This window comes from Etheostoma cragini, chromosome 7 (genome assembly GCF_013103735.1).
Source record: "Etheostoma cragini isolate CJK2018 chromosome 7, CSU_Ecrag_1.0, whole genome shotgun sequence".
Classification (NCBI taxonomy): domain Eukaryota; kingdom Metazoa; phylum Chordata; class Actinopteri; order Perciformes; family Percidae; genus Etheostoma; species Etheostoma cragini.
Window position 1 is genome coordinate 3,043,513 of NC_048413.1, and position 20,098 is coordinate 3,063,610.

The 20,098-nt window shown below is 43.6% G+C and overlaps 1 protein-coding gene and 1 long non-coding RNA gene across 2 annotated transcripts in view; one reads left to right on the forward strand and one right to left on the reverse strand.

The window, feature by feature from the left end:
* plxna2 (plexin A2) overlaps positions 1-20,098 on the forward strand; it is a 207,933-nt gene that overhangs the window by 30,163 nt on the left and 157,672 nt on the right. The window contains exons 2-3 of the mRNA XM_034875731.1: positions 2,780-4,110; positions 10,163-10,345. Coding sequence (XP_034731622.1) covers positions 2,914-4,110; positions 10,163-10,345 — 1,380 coding nt within the window. The 5' untranslated portion in view covers positions 2,780-2,913. The remainder of the gene's footprint in view (positions 1-2,779; positions 4,111-10,162; positions 10,346-20,098) is intronic.
* Positions 3,915-19,007, reverse strand: LOC117947144. The gene is made up of 3 exons (XR_004657172.1): positions 18,838-19,007; positions 15,928-15,930; positions 3,915-3,926 (listed from the first exon to the last, which is right to left on the reverse strand). It is a non-coding gene; the product is annotated as an uncharacterized LOC117947144 (long non-coding RNA).

Genomic DNA, 20,098 nt, shown 5'->3' on the forward strand with positions numbered 1-20,098 from the left:
CATAGCACAGAGAAGTCGGTGTCAAATGCAACAAAGAGGTGGTCATGCAATCAACTTAAACAAAGACTTAATTCCCTCTGTTACCCTGAGCAATATGAATGGCTAACCTTTGTGGAGCCTTTTATTTACACCGTTCATTCAGTTACTCTCTTTCTCTGCATCTGCAGCTGTTGCCACAACATGAGGGAGTGATGCATATATCCTTCCTGTGTGGAGATGTAGGGACATAAAAAAGGCGCAGAAGAAAAGATGGATGGGAGTAAATGTTGTATACACATATACAATAAAGGGACAGGGTTGTAGCAAGAGCTCTAAAGGACAAAATGCTGTGGGGCTTGAGCAAAAAGCTGGCTCAGCAGGAGGCTGATTATACCACCAAAGGGATCCACTTTGCACATCTAGCATGTACAAACTCAAACAAAGGAGCATGGCAGCGTGCAGGCAGCTGAAAGAGAGGGGTGGGAGTCTGGCTCTCGCTGCTTTTTTTAATAGCAATGGCACTTTTATGACCATGCTAATAAAGTGCTTCTGGGACAGAGCACCTCCCACACCTCCGCCTGCGCACACGCCAAGAACAGCTTGACTGGGCCTTAGGACCTGTGTTTATGGGACACATGGATCAATACACTCCCTAAGGGTCTATATTTAAGTCTGAGCTGAGTAGAGTACCCGTTGATCACAGGGGGAAGGGAGGGACCCCAAGATGGCCATTACCAAATCGGGAACAAGGTCTATGAAAGGCCAGCCATGGTTCAATGGGTATCCCGAATCTGCTCTGCAAATCAAACCTGCCTCGAAAACAGTCGCTGTAGTAGCCTGGTGTGCATGATCTCTCCAAACAACCCGCCTATCTTTCTATTCCTATCTTCAGTTGCAAGTGCTTGTTAATTCAAGGCGTAGTCGCTGATTATTCCAGCCACATCTTTCACCCCGGATTCTCTGCGCCCTCTCTGCTGGAAATGCAAATCTGGAGCGTGACAAACGATGTAGGGCCGTCTCTGACATGTTGGAGCCCCTGGCGTCCGCATGACGCTCCCCAGCTTACCTCCTCCGGCTCCGCAGTAATTACCCTTGTTGGATCGCTACGCCTAATCATACTTGATTCTGGGATGCACTGCCATTGTCTCCACTTGTTAGCCCCGCACACTGCTTGGTTCTGATAGAGTACACTGATAATACTGGGGGAATGAGCCCCCCCCTCCCCACACACACACACACACACACACACGCGTATGTTTATGTGTGTGTATACTGTTGGCTAGTGTTGCAGCTGTGTACAGAACTAATATGGTAGCTGATTCATTTAAAGATGATTGTTGTGCCACCAGTGATTAATCCCTATACAATCTGATTATATCAGCAGGAGATGAATAGAACAAAAAAGGATAAGAAACTTAAAGCTTAAGCAATGTTTAGAATAATAATAATAACAACAGGTTAATAGGTTCAGATTCTGTAAACCCCCTTTAAGAGCAGAGAGCAAGTGGAGGGGCTGTATGAAAGTGGCTTCAAATTTGTTCTCACTTTGTTCCAGTAATAAGATCCAGGCCTTGCTTTTCAAATGGACAAGATAATTAACTCCTGGGGACAGACAGCACAGAGCGCCATAGCTTGGTTTTTGGCACATGGAGAGAGATCTCTGCAGCCCAGGCTGAGCATGGTTGCATAAATTGCAGACTTTGCTTGATGTATGTTTTTACTGATAGATATGGAAAGGCGGCAATTGATAGGGGTGTTAGTTGATTGGCTGTAGTCAGAGTAAAAAATGTCAGGGAGGGGGTGAATGGAGGGCTCAGCGGTAGAGCGGTTGCCTGCCAATCGGAAGGTTGGTGGTTCGATCCCCGCCCCTGCAGTCATTGTCGAAGTGTCCTTGGGCAAGACACTGAACCCCGAGTTGCCCCCGGTGCTGCGCATCGGAGTGTGAATGTGTGTGAATGTTTATCTGATGAGCAGGTGGCACCTTGTACGGCAGCCCCGGCCACAGTGTATGAATGTGTGTGAATGGTGAATGTTCCCTGTAGATGTAAAAGCGCTTTGAGCAGTTGTTAAGACTGGAAAAGCGCTATATAAATACAGCACATTTACATTTACATTTAGAAATGAAATGAGGAGGCTAAAAAGAGCATGGGGTTTCAGCTGTGGGCTTATGTATCTGGCATGTAACATCTATTGTGTGATTTTCATAAAATTTCCATTCCTGGTTATGCTGTCATCACCAATATAATTGCCATTATAATGTTTATAGGCCTTGAATTCTACATAGATTTGTTTTCTAGGCAAACATGCACCATTCCTATTTCATTCTTCCTTAAGAAAATAATGTTTCAAGTTGCAAGACCTGGGCTTGAATAAGTTTAAATACATGTCGAATCAACTTTAATTTTGCCGAGTCATCACCAAGTGTCCGGGGCTTTATGTGAATTGTTAGTCTATGTTGTGAAGTTGTTCTGTTCTTAGAAACCGCTTGCTCACTGCGTGACAGCGGTACTATGAGTCAGGTCAGGCTCATTTCCCTTGCTGTAACCTGCCTCTCTTTGCTACATTGTTTTCCAGCAACTCCTTTGGAATGTGCACCGTGATGGTTTCCGCTCATTGTCTCCACTCCTCTCCTTCACAGCTCATCGCCTTACTGAGGATGAACTTTGACCTTTTCAAACAGTGAAAGCTATTCTAATGATTAGCGTTTTCCATGTAGTCAGATGTGTTTCCATTGTAGGATGTGTTAGTCATACTGTGATATCTAACATTGTTTCTCTTTCTTTCTTGTTTTCTTTTCCAGAAACATGTGAAGACCCTTGTGAAGATTTGACCTGCAAGTTAGCCTTAGACAACAAAAAGGCCGAGGTCTCCTCCCGTCTTCCTGTCGTCCATCCTCTCTGCTTCCTCGGCCGTTCCCTTGCAGGCCCGTTAAACATGGCGGGCTGGCGGGCTGTGCGCAGGCCTTCACCTGACCCTAAAGAAGTAGCTATATCTGCTCTGCTGGGCTTTTGGCTATTGGTAATCCCTGCGTTGTGCAGTGGGCAGACATTCAGTAGTTTCCACCCTGAACGTCGGGACTGGGTCTTTAACCACCTGACGGTTCACCAAACCACAGGGGCTTTGTATATTGGAGCAGTCAACCGTGTGTACAAGCTCTCAGGCAACCTGACCCTCCTGGTTTCCCATGATACAGGCCCAGAAGATGACAACAAGGCCTGCTATCCCCCTCTGATTGTCCAACCCTGTACTGAGCCTCTTGTCTCTACCAACAATGTCAACAAGCTTCTCCTCATTGATTACTCCCAGAATCGGTTGCTGGCCTGTGGCAGCCTCTACCAAGGCGTTTGCAAACTCCTCAGATTGGATGACCTTTTTATCTTAGTGGAGCCCTCCCACAAGAAAGAGCACTACCTCTCCAGTGTGAACCAGACTGGTACCATGTATGGGGTCATTGTGCCTTCACAGGGCCAGGATGGCACCCTGTTTATCGGCACAGCAGTGGATGGAAAACAGGACTACTTTCCTACCATCTCCAGTCGAAAGCTGCCCCGTGACCCAGAATCTTCTGCCATGCTTGACTACGAATTGCACACTGACTTTGTGTCCTCCCTCATCAAGATCCCATCAGACACACTGGCACTGGTCTCCCACTTTGACATCTACTATGTTTACGGCTTCGCCAGCGGCAGCTTTGTTTACTTCCTGACTGTGCAGCCCGAGACGCCAGAGAACAGCATGTCGTCGAGCGGGTCCGCCAGTGACCTCTTCTACACGTCTCGCATCGTCCGCCTCTGCAAAGATGATCGCAAGTTTCACTCCTATGTCTCGCTGCCCATCGGCTGTGTAAAGAACGGCGTCGAGTATCGGCTGCTGCAGGCCGCCTACCTAGGAAAGCCGGGTCGCTTTCTCGCTGCCTCGCTCAATATTAGTGCCCAAGATGACGTGCTCTTCACCATCTTCTCCAAGGGCCAGAAGCAGTTCCATCGTCCGCCGGATGACTCGGCGCTCTGCGTCTTCACCATCCGAGACATCAATGCACGAATCAAAGAGCGCCTGCAGTCCTGCTACCAGGGAGAAGGAAACCTTGAGCTCAACTGGCTGCTGGGGAAGGATGTGCAGTGCACCAAAGCAGTGAGTTAGATGCTGATGTTTTTACATGCACACATACACAGGTTCACTACCCACGGCATGGACTTTTTATGATTAGGACTGAAATATGCCTTTTGATTGTGGTGACACTTTGATAAACACTCCATAGCTGCTCTTATTGAGAAAAAGGACTGGGTTAATAATGTGCGATAATAAAAAAAAGTGACCAAAACGTCCGACGGGAAGACAACACGAGGGTTAATATGCAACTTCATTTTATACAACGTACGTAGTAGGGGTCCCTGATCTGTCTCTTTTTTACAGTTAAGGGGTCCTTGGCATAAGAAAGGTTGAAGACCCCTTGCAGTAGAGGATTTGTTGTCTTTGTTGTTGTTGGTAATCAGCCCTTAGCCAGTGACGAGATGATAGAATCATTAACGTACCGTGCTTTTTAATCGTCAGAATTCCACGAAGGTCCACAACAACATCTAGGCTACATCTTATTTCCTCCCCTAGAATAAGATCTTAAACAGTAGGGCGATTGACCAAGACTTCTCAATGAGCCCAGAAACCACAGCGCTCAAAGTTTGGAGGGCGTATGCCGTAATGAAAATAAACACAGCAACTCTCAGGAAATGCTTTTGACTGCCTTGCGTAGCACACTCTCTGTTTATCAAAGGATTCACACACTACATGTAATCATGTCAAATTGTTTTGCAGCTCTGTTATCACAGAACAACCACTTTCAAGTATTTTTCAACGTGAGATATTCCTAAATGAGGCTGGGTTTATTTTTTCTGGCAAGCATCAAAGTGATCATTTTCTCCTCGAGCACAATACAAATACCCCCCCCACCCCTCCCCTTTTTACAGTGAGTAATACAAAGCCATGTCTCTGCTGCATGTTGTTAAGTAGAATTAACTTCTTGATTTTGCCTCATTCCCAGGAGGCTACATTCCTCTGTGCTTTCATTCTGTAATTGCTAATAGGAATTTAAGAATATTCAGACTTAATGACTAGTTAATTGTAAGTAAGTAAGTCTAACCAGTCCGTTACTGTGTGTGTGTGCGTGTGTGTTATAAGAAAACATGAAAGGCTTGTGTGTGTGTGTGTGTTTGTGTGTGTGTGTGTGTGTGTGTGTGTGATGGAGCGGTAGCATAGGTCTTAATGCATTTTGAAGGTTTAATGATATCCCTACCCTTGCTATGATGGGAGCCACTGATCATCTTCCTTTGTTGCTAATCCCCCCCAGGTCACACAATTGACCAATCTTATTAAAATAAGTACAATCTCCATTAGGACAGTGTCAGAGGTGATTGTCAGGAGGAGGGAGACATTATCTGGAACGGGCACTGTTGGGTTTTATGGCTCTGCTGAGAAGGCGGGAGAAAAGCTTGGAAGAAGGAGAGATGGTGGTATGTAGCAGTGGTGTAGTACTCGAGATCTATCTCAAGAGCACTTTTTGAAGGTCTTGTCTCGGAATCATGATAGAAGGAGGAGACGACAGCGCTCCGGACAATTATCAGCCCTCTAAGAGGACTAAGTCTGAAACATATTTTGGTTAATATAAGAATCCCGATGGACAGTTTGATTGAAGATAGTTCTTCTGTCTGCAGAACATGCAGGAAAAAAGTTGATGCTAAAGTCAATGAACAGACTTTTAAAAAATACCTCAATGTGGCGGGTTGGTTCAGTGGGTAGAGCAGGCGCACATATACTCGGAAGTTTATGCCTCAACACAGAGGTCCAGGTTTGAATCTGACCTGTGATGATTTCCATGATTTCCTGCATGTCTTCCCTCTCTCTCCTCTTCGTCACCTAGCTGTCCTAACTAATCAAGGTAAAAAAGCCCCCCCAAAAAATAAAAAAATACCGCGATACTACCGAAAACAGTGATCATTTTAACCGTTTTACATACCGTTACATCCCCTAGGGATGACTTGGTCCCAATGTTGAGTTTGGGAGGCTTTCTATCTGCGGGTGCTTAAATGAGAATCTTTTTCCCAGTTACCTAGAACAATCCCTGAGCATCTCAGTGTGCTCTGAAGGGTGCCAGCTGTAACCTGCACAATTGCCCCCCCCCCCACTCCATTCTATAGGCATGTGCTGTCGATAACTTTCTGCTCTCCTTTTACATTATACACTAAGGACACACAAGCTCCACAGAGATAAGACGATGTAAAATACAGTCCTTCAGGCCATGTCCTCATCCTCAATGAGCTCTTAATAAATCCATAGTATAACATGGATTATGCAAATAGATGTCAATAGCTGAGGAACTCTTAAAGCCTACACAAATTACATTTAACTACCGGATATGTCAAGCATGCAAACAATGTCTGCTTGGTGTTAAATCCCCCTTAGCTCACACAGGGTGGCTGCTTTAAAGCGCACATATGTTTCACATCTTGTGTTTCTTAAATAAATATGTTCCAGATTCCCTGCTGTGCAGTATTTTTAGACTGCCTGTGTCTCAGATCCTTTAAAATATGAGGTGAATCAAGGTTAGACTTTCCCAAGAGACTGTACTCTTTGTTAACAATACCTTGCTTGGTATCTGAGAAAATTACACATACTTTCCCAGTACTGTTCTTTTGGTCCATTGCTAACAGCAGGTAGCCAGTGAGCTCAAAGCTGAGAACCTTAATTACACCCCCAGCTCTCATTGCTGTCTTGCAGACATTTCACTGTGTGTGCAGTGCGCTTACATGTAGGCCAAGGCTGAGGCTGGCGAATGGAACTGAGGCTGAGCCAGGGGATTCAGACACAGCAGCCAATCAAAGATTTATCACCCAGCCGTCCGGCCTTCTGCCATCTGGAGATTCACACCATCTTTGTAGTCACTCCCAAGGAAGGGAAGCCATGATGGAGTTATTTGTGTATCCGGCTGTCTGCGTGTGCATGTCGCTCTCTGACTTACATTATCTTCCCGTCCTTCTTGCTCACGCTCCACCAGCTAATTAACCGCTTATGAGAGCAAAGGGGAGCAAGTGTGGATATCACCAATATACCTTGGGAGGGAAACTCATGTCACATGCAATTCATCCATTCATATTTCTCCACTTTGTGACATAATTTATGATTGTGCAGTCAACTGTTGAAGCCGACCAAAGGGTTTTCCCAGCATTGTGTTTTACCGTATTGTGAGTTATTCGATAAGTATTAATCACACAGCGTTACGGTCTATTTTTGTCTCACCACAGCTCTGGTAAAGATAACCCACATAATCTGTATGAAACAGTTTGCAAATGTACATTTATCCACTGCTGGTGAGATTTGTAATGAGGCAGAAGAAAGCCAGGAGGAAAAAAGAAAATCTGCAAGAAGGTGTACAAGCATACACAACCACATGGAATCCAGGGGGGATCGGGCTCGGCAGCCAAGTCTGCTAAGCGTACATCATCTAAACAATCTAGATCTAATCAGAACCAAATGGTCTGGATCCCCAAAGACCATACGTGGAATAGCTGCATGCATTCGAGGCAGCAGCTATTGATAAGCCAAAGTCTGGAACTCACGGCTGTTTCTCTATACATCTGCTAGCTTTCCCATCTGATTCATTCTTTGTATCCATCTCCAATCAGCATATGTTTATATTGAATGCAGTACATTTGATTTTAGAACCATGAGAGAAAAGAATCAAGTAAGCTTACATGATCCCCCACCAAATTTGAATACTGCAGTGGAGAACCCCATAGCACTCTGTGCTATTTTGGGCAAAGTTAATACAAGGAAATGCCATAATGTGGCGGGCGTGACTATGAGAGCAGAGGCGATTGTTCCTTTTCAGCATTATTGCCTTTGCTCCGCTCTGCATAGTACTGAAAGGTTTTACAGCCTTGGTGTGTGTAGTGAGAGGCTGAGAGCTGCCTCCCAGAGTTAGAAATGTCACTCAACACAGCCTGCCTATACCACTCTGACAGGGCCGAAGACGGAGACAGGCCAGAGATAGATATAGGTGGCAGATAGAGAAATAATGAGTTGGGGTTGGAAAGAGGAGGATATGAATTCAGAGGGAGAATGAGAGTATGTGAGCAAGGGACTATAGCATGTATACTTTGGAGGAGTGCTTGGCTGTGTGGACATCTCACTTTACTCCACATGGCACTTTGAGGCCACTGCCACTCAGACTGTGTCAGCTGACCTGATTCAACACCAGAAAGACCACTGTCTTGGTCCTTATTCACCACCTCCTCCTATCTTATCTGAGATATACCACAGCAGGGATTCCCAAACAGGGGCACTTGTACCCCAGGGGGTACTTCCGCTGTTGCCAGGGGAGTATGAGGAAAGATTGAGAAGAAAAACTGGAAATTATGATTTGATTAAAGGGACTCCTCAGTTGTAACACCTGAACACTACATGTTATGCAAGAGTGTGTGAAAACTGGTTAGCAAGCTAGCACAGATAACTAAAAGTAATGAGTGAGTGGTTGAAGCTGCTAAAAGTATTGGATTAACGGTTAAACTATTGAGCTCTAAAAGTAATAAACTGTTGAAATAGCTAAAGGTAATGAATGAACGGTTGAAATAGCTTAAAGTATTACAAAGTAGCTAAAATAGTAGGCTAAAAGTGAGGGTTTAATAGTTGAAATATTCAGTTTCACTCCAAGTAGTAGTAATAGTAGTATGATTGCTGACTAAACCAATCTAAATATTGATTTTTGTATGAAAATAGTATGAAAAATGATATCCCTATCCAAAACAACATCCACTTTTGTAGGAAATAGTGTTATACATTTGGACCACATTGGGAATTGATGAACGGGTGCAGTACGTGAGTTCATCCGACTGGGCTGTGGGGGGTACATCAGACCAAAAAGGGTGGGAACCACTGGCCTACATGACAGAGTTAGGTCTTCACACTGAGCAATTCTTGTAAAATCCATCACATCGAGTATAATCACGCCCACATTTTCCAACTGAAGTCGAACTTAATGAGACTTTATGATAGTGATTATTTTCTAATGACTGGGTAAATACAGTTCATTGCAGCCTCTTCGCTTAGATGCATATCTCAGGGTTGCACGGTTATTACGCAGTGTGCACATAGTTATCATGCAGCATGTGTCTTCCTGCAGAGGTGTGATGATAGGCCAGGGTAATGAGCCACGGTGAGAGCAAGGTGGAGCTCAGTCAGGCAGAGCTGAAACATGTCTGCCAAGTAGAAACAGAAAGGCAAGCGTTTGGTCTGGCTGAGAGACTTCCCTGCACACCTCCACCTCGCTCTGATCCCCCTTCCCTCCTCCTCTCTCAGTCGCTCTCTCTCTCTCTCTCTCTCTCTCTCTCAGGCTCACGTCTCTCAACCCCTCGTCCGTCCCAGACACTGCCACTGTTTCTACAGCTTTGACCATCACTCTCTCCTTCTGACCCACTCTGTCACCTTCATCTTCCCTCCTTACCGAGCTGTCTTCTTTTATAATATTCCGCGCCTCAGTCTCACCCCTCTCCTAATGTCTTATTCTCTTATTCTGTCTCCTCTGAGGTATTTTTGTTGCTCCCCTCATACATTTCATTTCATGTCGAGAGTTTCTATGTTTAATGGGACACATTTGTCTCACAGTCATGATCACCTTTTTTCTTTTCTTACTATGCTTTTCTGCATTCTAGTTTATATCTTATCCTTCATTCAAGCTTCTACAACAGTGGTCTGCGTCCTGCGGGTCCTTAGCCCCTCGCCATTTGCTCCCCAAAGCCATAGCTATAACAAAAAAATCATGAATGGAAATGTTATTTATTTTAACGTTTTCATTTAACATTGTTGAAGGCTTAAAGTGATTCTTATATAATCAATTTTTCATAACATTTCATTCATCTAAATCGTGCATACCTCTAGGGCCCAGCGCCCGTCCTCTGCAAAGACAGTCAAAGACAGTGCCATAGCAATGGCAACAAACATCACTATATTAATGAATGCTCATTAAAAAACATAAGTAATGTTGATAGGTTAATTTAGATTTAATACACTGTGTTATCTTCCTTATAAGGCTTACATTTTTTTGCAGCTCCAGACAGATTTAAAAAAAATGTTTTTTGCTGAAAATGGCTCTTTTATAGTAAAGGTTGCTGACCGCTGTTCTCCCCTCTGTCTGCAGCCGGTACCCATTGACGACTCTTTCTGTGGTCTGGACATCAACCAGCCACTCGGTGGTTCTCAGCTGGTGACCGGTCACACACTCTACACCGAGACACGCGACCGCATGACTTCTGTCACCTCCTATGTCTACAATGGCTACTGTGTAGCCTTTGTGGGCACCAAGAGCGGACGCCTAAAGAAGGTGGGTACCAGGTTCTTATTCTCTTCTCACCCGGCAGTTAAAGGCCTGTTTTAGGGAACTTCTGCTCATCACTGTGATACATCAAGACACTGTCCAGTGGTCCATGGGGTACAGACACTGTGAAGTGGTCCTATTTCCGTACAGATGGATCATGGTCACAGGGAAACGTATCTCCTTAATATTTAATGCCTGCTGTCAAAGCGTCGGAGAGGGATAATGGCGATGGCTAGCTCACTCTAGTGGTCATTACCAGTTTCTTGTTAAGTGAGCTCCAGTGTCGCAGTGTTGAATAACCTGCTGTGGCCCATTAATTTTAATAGGCACCTTTCTGCCTGTGGCTCACTGAAAGGTAAAAGGGAGAGCAGGCCCATGCACTAAACCTCCTAGTCCTGGTTAGAGAATACAGACGGAACAGAGGGTTAAGGGAACTGGCCGAATAATGATAGATTTTGCACCCCGGACACAGCAAAAAAGGTATTAGATGAGGTTGCTCACTGACAGGATTGAATGGTGAGGAGAGTGAGGGTTGGGCTCTGGATTCAGGGTAATATGAGTAGTGAGATTGTCAATCCAAAATGTCTACGCTGATTAATTTAGCACAGCTGTTTTGGCACCGATGCTGAGAGTATTTGTCAAATGTTAATACGCCGTTTTAATGTACATAATGTGTTTTTGTACAGCTGCATTGTGTCACCGTAGTGGTTTGTCTTGCATACTGGTGGTACTTTCTAGATTACATTTATCGCGAGGTTTTGAAGGACTGTAGGTCAGTGTTGCCCTTGGCTCCTCCGCCTGTTTGACTGACAGCAGGAGTGTGCCACATGGCCATAGCTGGCTCATACAGCTGTCCCTCCCCCCTACTCACAACAGCTGCATGCAGCTTTGAGGAAGATATTGAAAAAGGAAGAAAGTTTGTTAAAGATTATTTTTTGACCTTTAATGACAGGACAGCTGAAGAAGTGAAAGGGGAGAGAGGGGGGGGGGGCGGGGGGGGAATGACATGCAGCAAAGGGCTGCAGGTCGGCGTTGAACCTGGGCCCGCCGCGTCGAGGAGTAAACCTCTATACAAACATGGGCGCCCGCTCTACCAACTGTGCTATCCGGTTGCCCAGGAAGAGCGTTTTTTAAAAGCATTCAGAAACCCCTTTTTTGGCAAGTTCTTTCTTGGCAACGCAAAACAAACTGGACTGGTCTGAGTTATTTTGGTCTCCATCTATTCATAATTAAATCAATACACCAATCAGGCTGTGGTGGAGGGAATATTCATTGGATGCAATCCCCTGTTTGAGCTGTTAAATAATTTAGCACAATTTTTTCTTCTTGGTTAAATTAGATGAGACAGAAAAGAGCCTTTTCCCCACTGTGTTGCAGTTGCTTGCATATTGTTTTTATCTCCTCGCTTCCTGCCACACTGCCGCTTGCCTTCCCCCGGTCCTCTCTCCCAATCTCCTATCTTCTGCTCCCTGTATGGAAATCCATGCAAACTAGCCTTGCATGCTGCTGTGTACTCCTCAGAGGGGCATGACTGTAACCACAGTAACGCTAACATGGGAGAGGAATTAACCAAGGTATTAGGAGGGCACCTAGAGAATGGGTACCAGGGTCTGTGGGCAGAGCAGAAATAACGTTGTGGAGAACTCATCCACAGAGTCTAATTCACATGAAAACAAAGTAAGGTTAAAAAACAAAAAGTCAACCACATGGAATAGTACAATTTGTTCTTGCAAAACACATTAGCAGTAACTTCCCACTTATGAGTATCATTGGATTTATTATCAATTGGGAAATTAGATTGCAACAGAAATCACATGGCATTTTTGGCAACTGAACAGCAATGAACACAATTTCCGACCTATATACACAGACATGACTACTTGGTACTTAATATGCACCAAGCCACTTATACACTGGCAGGAAGAACCTTGTGACTGAAAAATAAAACAAAACAGGACTTGGATCTGTTTTTCAATCTCACTGTGGGATAGCTTACAGTAGATATGAAAATGCAGGACTTTTACTTCAAATAGAAGTATTCTGAATACCTTGATCATACCTAGCAAAACGTGCCATGGACGTTGTCTCTCAACATGTTGTTTATCGAAAAGGTATGAGGGGAAAGCAATCATTAATGGTAAGCGTAATGAAACATTGATCATTTCTCTCAGCGAGACCATTTGGATTCCAGGTTTTTAACCTCTGTTTTTGGTGAGTGTGTATTTTAGTGGAACAGTGCTGTTGAGTTGGCTGGACTTTATTTGATCGCCAATTTGTTTGAAATCAAGCAATTAGATGGGCAAAGATTTGCATGCCAGGTACATTATTTTACAAGAACCGGTCTTGATTAGCGAGCACATGTTTCAACACGCACTGAATGTCCACCTAATGTGCATGAAAAAGCAAAGGGCCACAATTGGCCTACCCACCGTAGCAGTGTTTAGCAGCGTGGCGAAACATAATTAATAATAAATAACGCTGCATGGTAGTGGAGGAGGACTGCTTTGCCCACTGTCAATTGTTAAAGTGTGTGCATATGTTTGGGTCTCCCTGAAATATGCATGTGTTTACAGTGACAGTGTTACGCATTCACTCCCCCAGGTGTTGCAGGGAGGGCAGAGGGGTAGTGTGTCCCGATGCCACCTGGCTGCAGCTGCTCTGCACAAGTCTGATAAGAGTTACGTGGAGACTGGGTTAGGACGCTGCAGGCTTCCTTCAGATCTGAGCATGACAGCTATAGGGTGACAAGATTTGATGTTTTGCTGGTGATACAGTTCTATACCTCTTTCCTGCAACCAAGAAGCATAGACATATTGGGGGGTGGATGATTCAACGTTGGAGGGTGTGAGTGTGAGCCATGATGAGAAAAAATAAGAAAAAGAGTACAAGGAAGACGCCAAAATAGAAGAAGAAGAAGGTATTGGGGGAGGGAAGAAGAGACCGTTGAAATGTGAATTTAGTGCCGCCAAAGAAACCAGGGCTGCACCGCTGCCTGTAATTGGATTGGCTCCTTTCCCAAAGAACCCTTGCCCCCCCCTCCCCAGTCCTCCATCTCCTGCTTCCCCATTCAATTCCTCTCCTTATTCCCCCCCCCCCCCCCCTCCAAAAACCTCCAGCCTCTCGTTCTCCCTGCAGACCGGCGTCACTATGTGCTGCTGTTTCCTGGGCTTTGCTGGAGCATGGCAAAGCAGGAGGGAGGGTGTTGGCGGACGCCACTGGCTCTGGCTGGCTTTTGCAAGGGAATTGGTTGAGAAAGAGGGGTTAAGAGGGTGGGGGAGTGAGCAAACACTAGGATGATATATTGTATTGTATATTGTAGAAAACAATAACACTACAGTTGTCAGCCTCATAGGGTATATTAGCACTCACTGTGTGAAGTGCTTACTGTGTCATATAGGATCAAACAAACAAATCTATATTTCCTGAAAGTGGAGGTTTCACATCCCAACCAAGTGTGAACAATAGCAGTGTGTTAAATGTGTAGCCTCAGTGTCGTGAGGCTTTCAGAAACTGGTTGTGGACTTCTGGGTGGCACCCCTGGAGGCGATGATTGATAGTGAGGGGCAATAGATGTTCACCTCAGCAAAAAAGTTGCTTAGGGGCAATCAATATCCGTGTGTGCGCTTTTTCTAGCTACAGGGAAGCCAGTTCCAATCAGGGCCAAAACTAGACCTCTAGTCCCAAAGCTAACACCAGAAGATGGTCCAGTGAGCTGGTCGTCCTCCCCATGAGTTAATGTCCTATTTCAATTCTAGATCTGGATTTACATTGACGCTCACCAGGCTCCGTCATCTACATTATCATTATCTACTACTACTATCTCTTATTTACCCGGAGACCAAAAGACTGCTACAGGGCTCGACGAGTCAGACTGTAGAGATAGGCGATCTGCTATGCAGTTTCTTCTGGATACACATTACCCAAGAATTGCATCATCTAAATTGGAATTGGCTGTGTGTGGTTCATCGTGTGTTTAAGCAGACATATCCCACATGAGGACTGGGATTGGTGGGAAGCAACAATGGCACTAAGGCAGAGAGGAGCACTGCCTTTGATATAGATGGAGATGGAGGGCACGGCTGCACATGTTAAATTGGATGTTAAAAGATATCCCAGCAACAGATGAATGGGGAGGTTAAAGCAAGCTCAGTAGAGACACATTCAGGATTCCCCTGTTAATCACACGCAATTCGCACACAGTGAGAATAAACATCCTTTATCCCAGTTCTCTCATACAGAGCAGCAGGGGTTAAGAACTGCTCCACCTGAGACCACAGGGAGACATTCCCTGCAGCAGAGTTACTCAGGTGTATATAGGCTTATTTATTAAATTATATAAATATATTTGAGCCATGCAGCCTTGACATGAAAGTATATCTTTTTACCCTCATGTTGTCCTTGGGTCAAATTATCCTGTTTTCCTATATCAGTGTTCTTTTACAACCAAATTGTAATTAGCCAGAATAACATGATTGATTCCACACAATGCTCTTTGGCAAGTACAACTCTCTACTTTCATTAATTATTCAATTCTACAGCATTTGGAAAAAAAATAAAGTAGTTTTGAAATAGTATTAGGTAAAAGTTGACATATTCCAGTCTTTGATTTTCCATAAACATCCATCCCTTTAAATTTAGTGTAAATAATTCCTAATTTCTGCTATTCTAACTCAAACCTTAGGTATAATTTCCTATAAATTATTTTACATTATTTTTATATTTTTACCATAGATTCCAAAAATAACTGTAGCACTAAAGTCAAGAAGTTAAGCTTATGTAGTGTTGAAAACATCAAAAGAAGTGACAAACCTTTAAAAAAAAAAAAAGCCACACAAGTGCTGAAAAAGGGAAAAAAAACATAAGAAAAAGTAAAAAAGAATTGATAAAAAGCGTGAACAAAATTTTTAATTTTGACGGAAAGACAACACAAGGGTTAAAAAATAGGCATTTTGCAGTTTTAGGCTAGTTTTTCCTCAGTACTTTGACCTGCGTTGCATGCTTAATTTCCTTTATTCGACCATAAATCACGGCGCTGGATGTGAGCATTGAATGTAAGTCAGCGGTTGATTAGTGCTGGGTTGTGTCAGCAGTAAACCATGGATGAAAAAAATGTCTTCCGGGTCTTTATCCCTCAAGCCTTCAACCATGATGTGCTGCTTTTGGCCTAATTAATTCTTCTCATCATGCCCTGATGAGTAATCAGGAATTGGTTTGGATGATGCCCCTGGCAGCTGAAGGGGAAAACTTGAAAGGGTGGTTCAGGTGTTTAATTGGACAAGTCCTGTTGAACTGGTTAACGCGGCAGAGGGTGCATGTCTGACTGCACTGGCGCGAATAGCAGCTAGGATGCGTGTGATGTGCAGCCATTGTGTGCTGCTGAGGGTAGCAGCTGATCATAGGGCATAAAGTGTCAGGGACTTAAAAAGTCTTCTAAATACAGGCAGCTGCTCCTACACCCCACCCCACCCCAATGCTGCGTTCCCCCCCAACGACCCTCAGAGAGTTAGTACTTGGATCCGTCGCCTTCACGGGGAAATTGATCTGAAAACCATGCCAGCCTGTTGCCTGTCAACCTGGAGGCTGCTCACCTGCTACCCTTGTCCGGGTCCTGCTTTGGCATAGCCTGGCTGACCCTCAATTTCCACTTGATGTGTAACGGCTGCGGATCGGCTCCGTGCTCCACCGTCCGTCAATACCCACCAGGTTCGGATTTGTTGCGGAACGGCTGCGGCCATGACTGACAGCTGAAGTCTCGAGGACCCGCAAGATCTCGCAAATTCATGTAGAATAGAACCAAAAAAACAACAACAGCTTGTTTCCATCCAGAGGAGAGAGGGAAGAACTCTGTGCTGTGTTTTCAAGGTGTAGTGCAGGGAAATATGATCTGCAGTGAGCACGGTTTATTTTCTTTTTGAAATTAACAAGATGTTTTATTTGTTTCTGAGCTCGACGTCCTTTCTTGCACTATCTGCCGTGTGCTGAATTGCTGCAGAGCTCTCCGGTCGCCGGAGCTGGGACGCAGCCGCTCCACAGTCCTTGGAAATACACGGATTGACTTTAATGGAAACCAAATTACTCCGAAGCCGTTCCCCATCCTGTGGAAATTGGGGGTTAGCCTGGCCTAGATTTTGATGTGGCAGCAAGGGATCTAAGCAGAGTTGTTGTCGCTCTGTTCCCCAACCCTTGGGCTCCGTATTTACTGTGGCCCACCTGGATTGCCAACCTAGCAGTCTCATATTGATCTATCTCCACAGCACTGCAGAGTAAGGTCTGGCTAATTCTGGAATAAGCGAAAAACAAATGCTCTGGGTTGTTTGCAGCTCTTTAAACCAATCACAATTGTTGCAGCGACTGTGGCTCTGCAAAATTGTCTCAGGAAGGAACTTGTTTTGGTGGTCCGTTTGCACCCCACAAAAAAAAACGCCACATACAATATTAAATGAAGTAGCATAATTTGCTCTTTCCAGTGTATCGCCCTGTGTACTTCGTCCACAGCAATCCCCGCCAACTGGTCCCAAAACATCCCAGCTGGAGAGGAAACACCGTAAACATATTCTTTGTAAATTTCATCTTACTGTAATATAAATTCCCACAAAAGAACCAAGCATGCCTGCCTGTTGTCCAAATGTTCTCCAAATCTTGCCATTTTTAGCGGGTAGCTTGCTAGTGAGAGAGACAGGCAGGCTCAAACTGCATTGAAGATGATATCTCTATAGCAACAACCTAACGGAAGCCCGTCCTGCCATCTGCATCCTCAAAACCATATACACAGACGCATACATATTTACTACTGTGATAAAGGAAGTCTGATATGAACATGAATCCTGTTTATTTTAATTAACAGCTTTCGCTCTTTGTTTCCGGTTGTTTGTTGGTGCTTATAGATATATAATAGATGCAAAGCACAAAAAGCGAAGCATTTTAATCGCTTTATTAAACATCTCCATTGTTACGGTGTGACTTGCATTAACATTGAGCTTACATGAAAAGAAATACAATTACAAGTAAAAAGCGTTGTCACAGTTGCCACCAGGTAGAATTTGTTTCCAATCATCGTTATTTCTCCCTGAATGTCTAGTATAGAAGTCATAACATCACTTTGTTTCAGATTGAATGGTGAGGTCCAATTAATCCCACACACAACAAATCAGTGCGTCCTTTTGTTAAACCTTTGCATTGCCCGGCTTGTTTAAAATTCAATGACAATCATCGTACTCCATACACCTGTTTACAAAGCAGAGGAATAACATTTCAAACTTAGCAGAATAACAAATTGACAAGCGACACAGAGACATATTGAGCATTTCAGCTGGAATGAGAGCTGCCATTATGTATCTATTACAGCCATGTTCAGGACTCTCCTTGCTAGATTGTCCGCAACCATTTTAATCATGTTGAACTTAAAAAATACAAACTCAGTTTGCCCACCGGCAGCAGCCAAGCATAGCCTCCAGAAAGTACTTTTGCTAGTTAAACAACATTTTCTCTCCCAATACAACTTGGAGCACTTTCTCATAATGGCTGAATCAAATGTCCTACCGTAAAATCCGCACTATTTGGAGAAATGCAAATTAAGGCTGAAACAATTCCTCGGGTAAGTCAAATAATTTGATTACTAAAAATCCTCGATGCAAAAATGATTTGCCTCAAAGCTTCGTTTAAACAATGTAACTCACGTCGTACACCACTGTGTTTCTGCACGGATACTGTCGCAGAGCTGACGCTGCTGTAAACACATGCCGTGAAGTAGCAGATTAGAAAATGAAGGAAGAGAGGAGAAATATTGAGAGGCTAAGAGAAGAGCCAGGCCAAGAAATCAACGGAAGGTTTAGGATCACATAAATCGGAAAAAAAAATATCTGGACAATGTGTTACACACTGGACAAGTTACACATGGTCACACTAAAGCAACTCTATGTAACTTTTCCCGCTTCGGTCCCCCTACAGGTTGTCTCATTGGAACTACAGCTCGCGCTAAAAGTGACATAGTGTTGCTTTAACATCTGCATGAAGTCTCTCGTCCAGTGTTTTTCACAGCTACAGCATGCTACTCTGTGAATAGTGTTTTTTTGTTGTTTTTTTTGGAAAACAAGCTAAAACAAAAGCTGTTGGTCAACTGAGCTTTCTCTTAACCAACGCCTCCTGCACATGGCTACTTAATTGGCACATGAATGACATCATCATACCATGCCGATAATGTCTGCATTCTTCATTCTTTCTAAATTTTAATCACATCAGCCTACTAACAATGTGTCTCTCCCCTCCATAACAGTATAGTTGAATAGCCCTGCTGTAAGCTTTGTACAGTGCCATGTACCTGGGCTTAGTGAACAGCTGTTTTGCATTGCCAAAAATGTACTTTGGCAACCTGATTTAGGAGCAGGGTGGCCTACGAGGCTAGTGCTTTAAAATATAGGTGTGTATTCCTGTTATTGAATGAAATTTAGGCAATGAAATAGTTGCTTTTTCTAAAAATGAAAACTCTTTTATACATTTACTATTCAGTCCCTCTAGAAAAACGCGATTATGCGATCACATAATTCAATGCATATTGCATCAAAGTCTGCATATTTATGCAGGGGCCGCATTTTTACCCACACTTTCATTTCTGCGCAAAATAATGCAGGGCTTGCATGATTTCATAATCCCCGCATTTTTGTTGAAAAAAAGTCCCTTTTACTGTACCTTTAGCAGAAAGTTGAAACATATTGCGTTCACAAGAGCAGCCATTTTCCCCTGTTGCCATGGGAACGTTATGAAGTGACGTAATTACGCGACTAGACAAACGCAGTCTCTTTTTCATCAAACTGCAGTTTTTGCAAGTTCTCGCAATTTCATTCCATAAAATTGCAGTAATATCCCACTAATTCCATCACATTTTTTAAGGAAACGCATAATCAAGGATTTTTGCACATAACAATAAAAAAAAACCTCTTTCTTATCTGATTCGTTGATTAATCAATGGAATAATCGTATGAATACTCCGTTGCTATAATAATAGATAGCTGCAGCCCTAATGCAAATAGAGATACACTTGGGATTACCCAAGGGCCCCAAGGTGTTTTTTGGGTGCCGGCCCACAGACAGACTGTCAACTGTACTTCTAACATCTACAGAAAGACAGGATGGCCGTAGTGCTGCGTTGGCAGCTGGCGCTCTGAACTCTACTGAACATCAGTGAGGAACTCCAGTAAAGCATGAAGCTTTCAGTCCTCCGTCTTATCTGTTAAAACACATTTTCATAGTAAATATTGTGATTCATTGAGGCAATGCACATGAATGTGGCCTTCTTAGTTTGGCAGAATGAGTTTTGGGCTTTGAGTTTTTTTCAATGTTTATAATTAGGACTGCATGATATGAGGAAAATATGCGATAACGTTGTTGAATATCCTGATAATGATAGCCTTGTGATTAATAATCAGATATTGAAGTGAACTCGGATTGGCTGCTTTCAGTATACTGCTAAAACATGACATGACTAACAGCCTTGTTAAATGAAAGAAAAGACTTAAAAATTTCCAACATTCTTTCTTTTTAAAAATTGAACATTAAACTGAACCCAAAAAGGCACCATTAATAATGAAGGATAGTTTCCTACAGTTTTCTACTGATACTCTCTTTCAACTAACTAACTAAAACGCAAAGTGTTGCATCCTTTTGCAACGTTTTCATTGTGCAGACTGATATCACAATGACAATTAAAAAAAAAAAAAAAAAAAAAAGCCCTGTGGAGCCCTGGTATGAATGTATGTGTGGGCT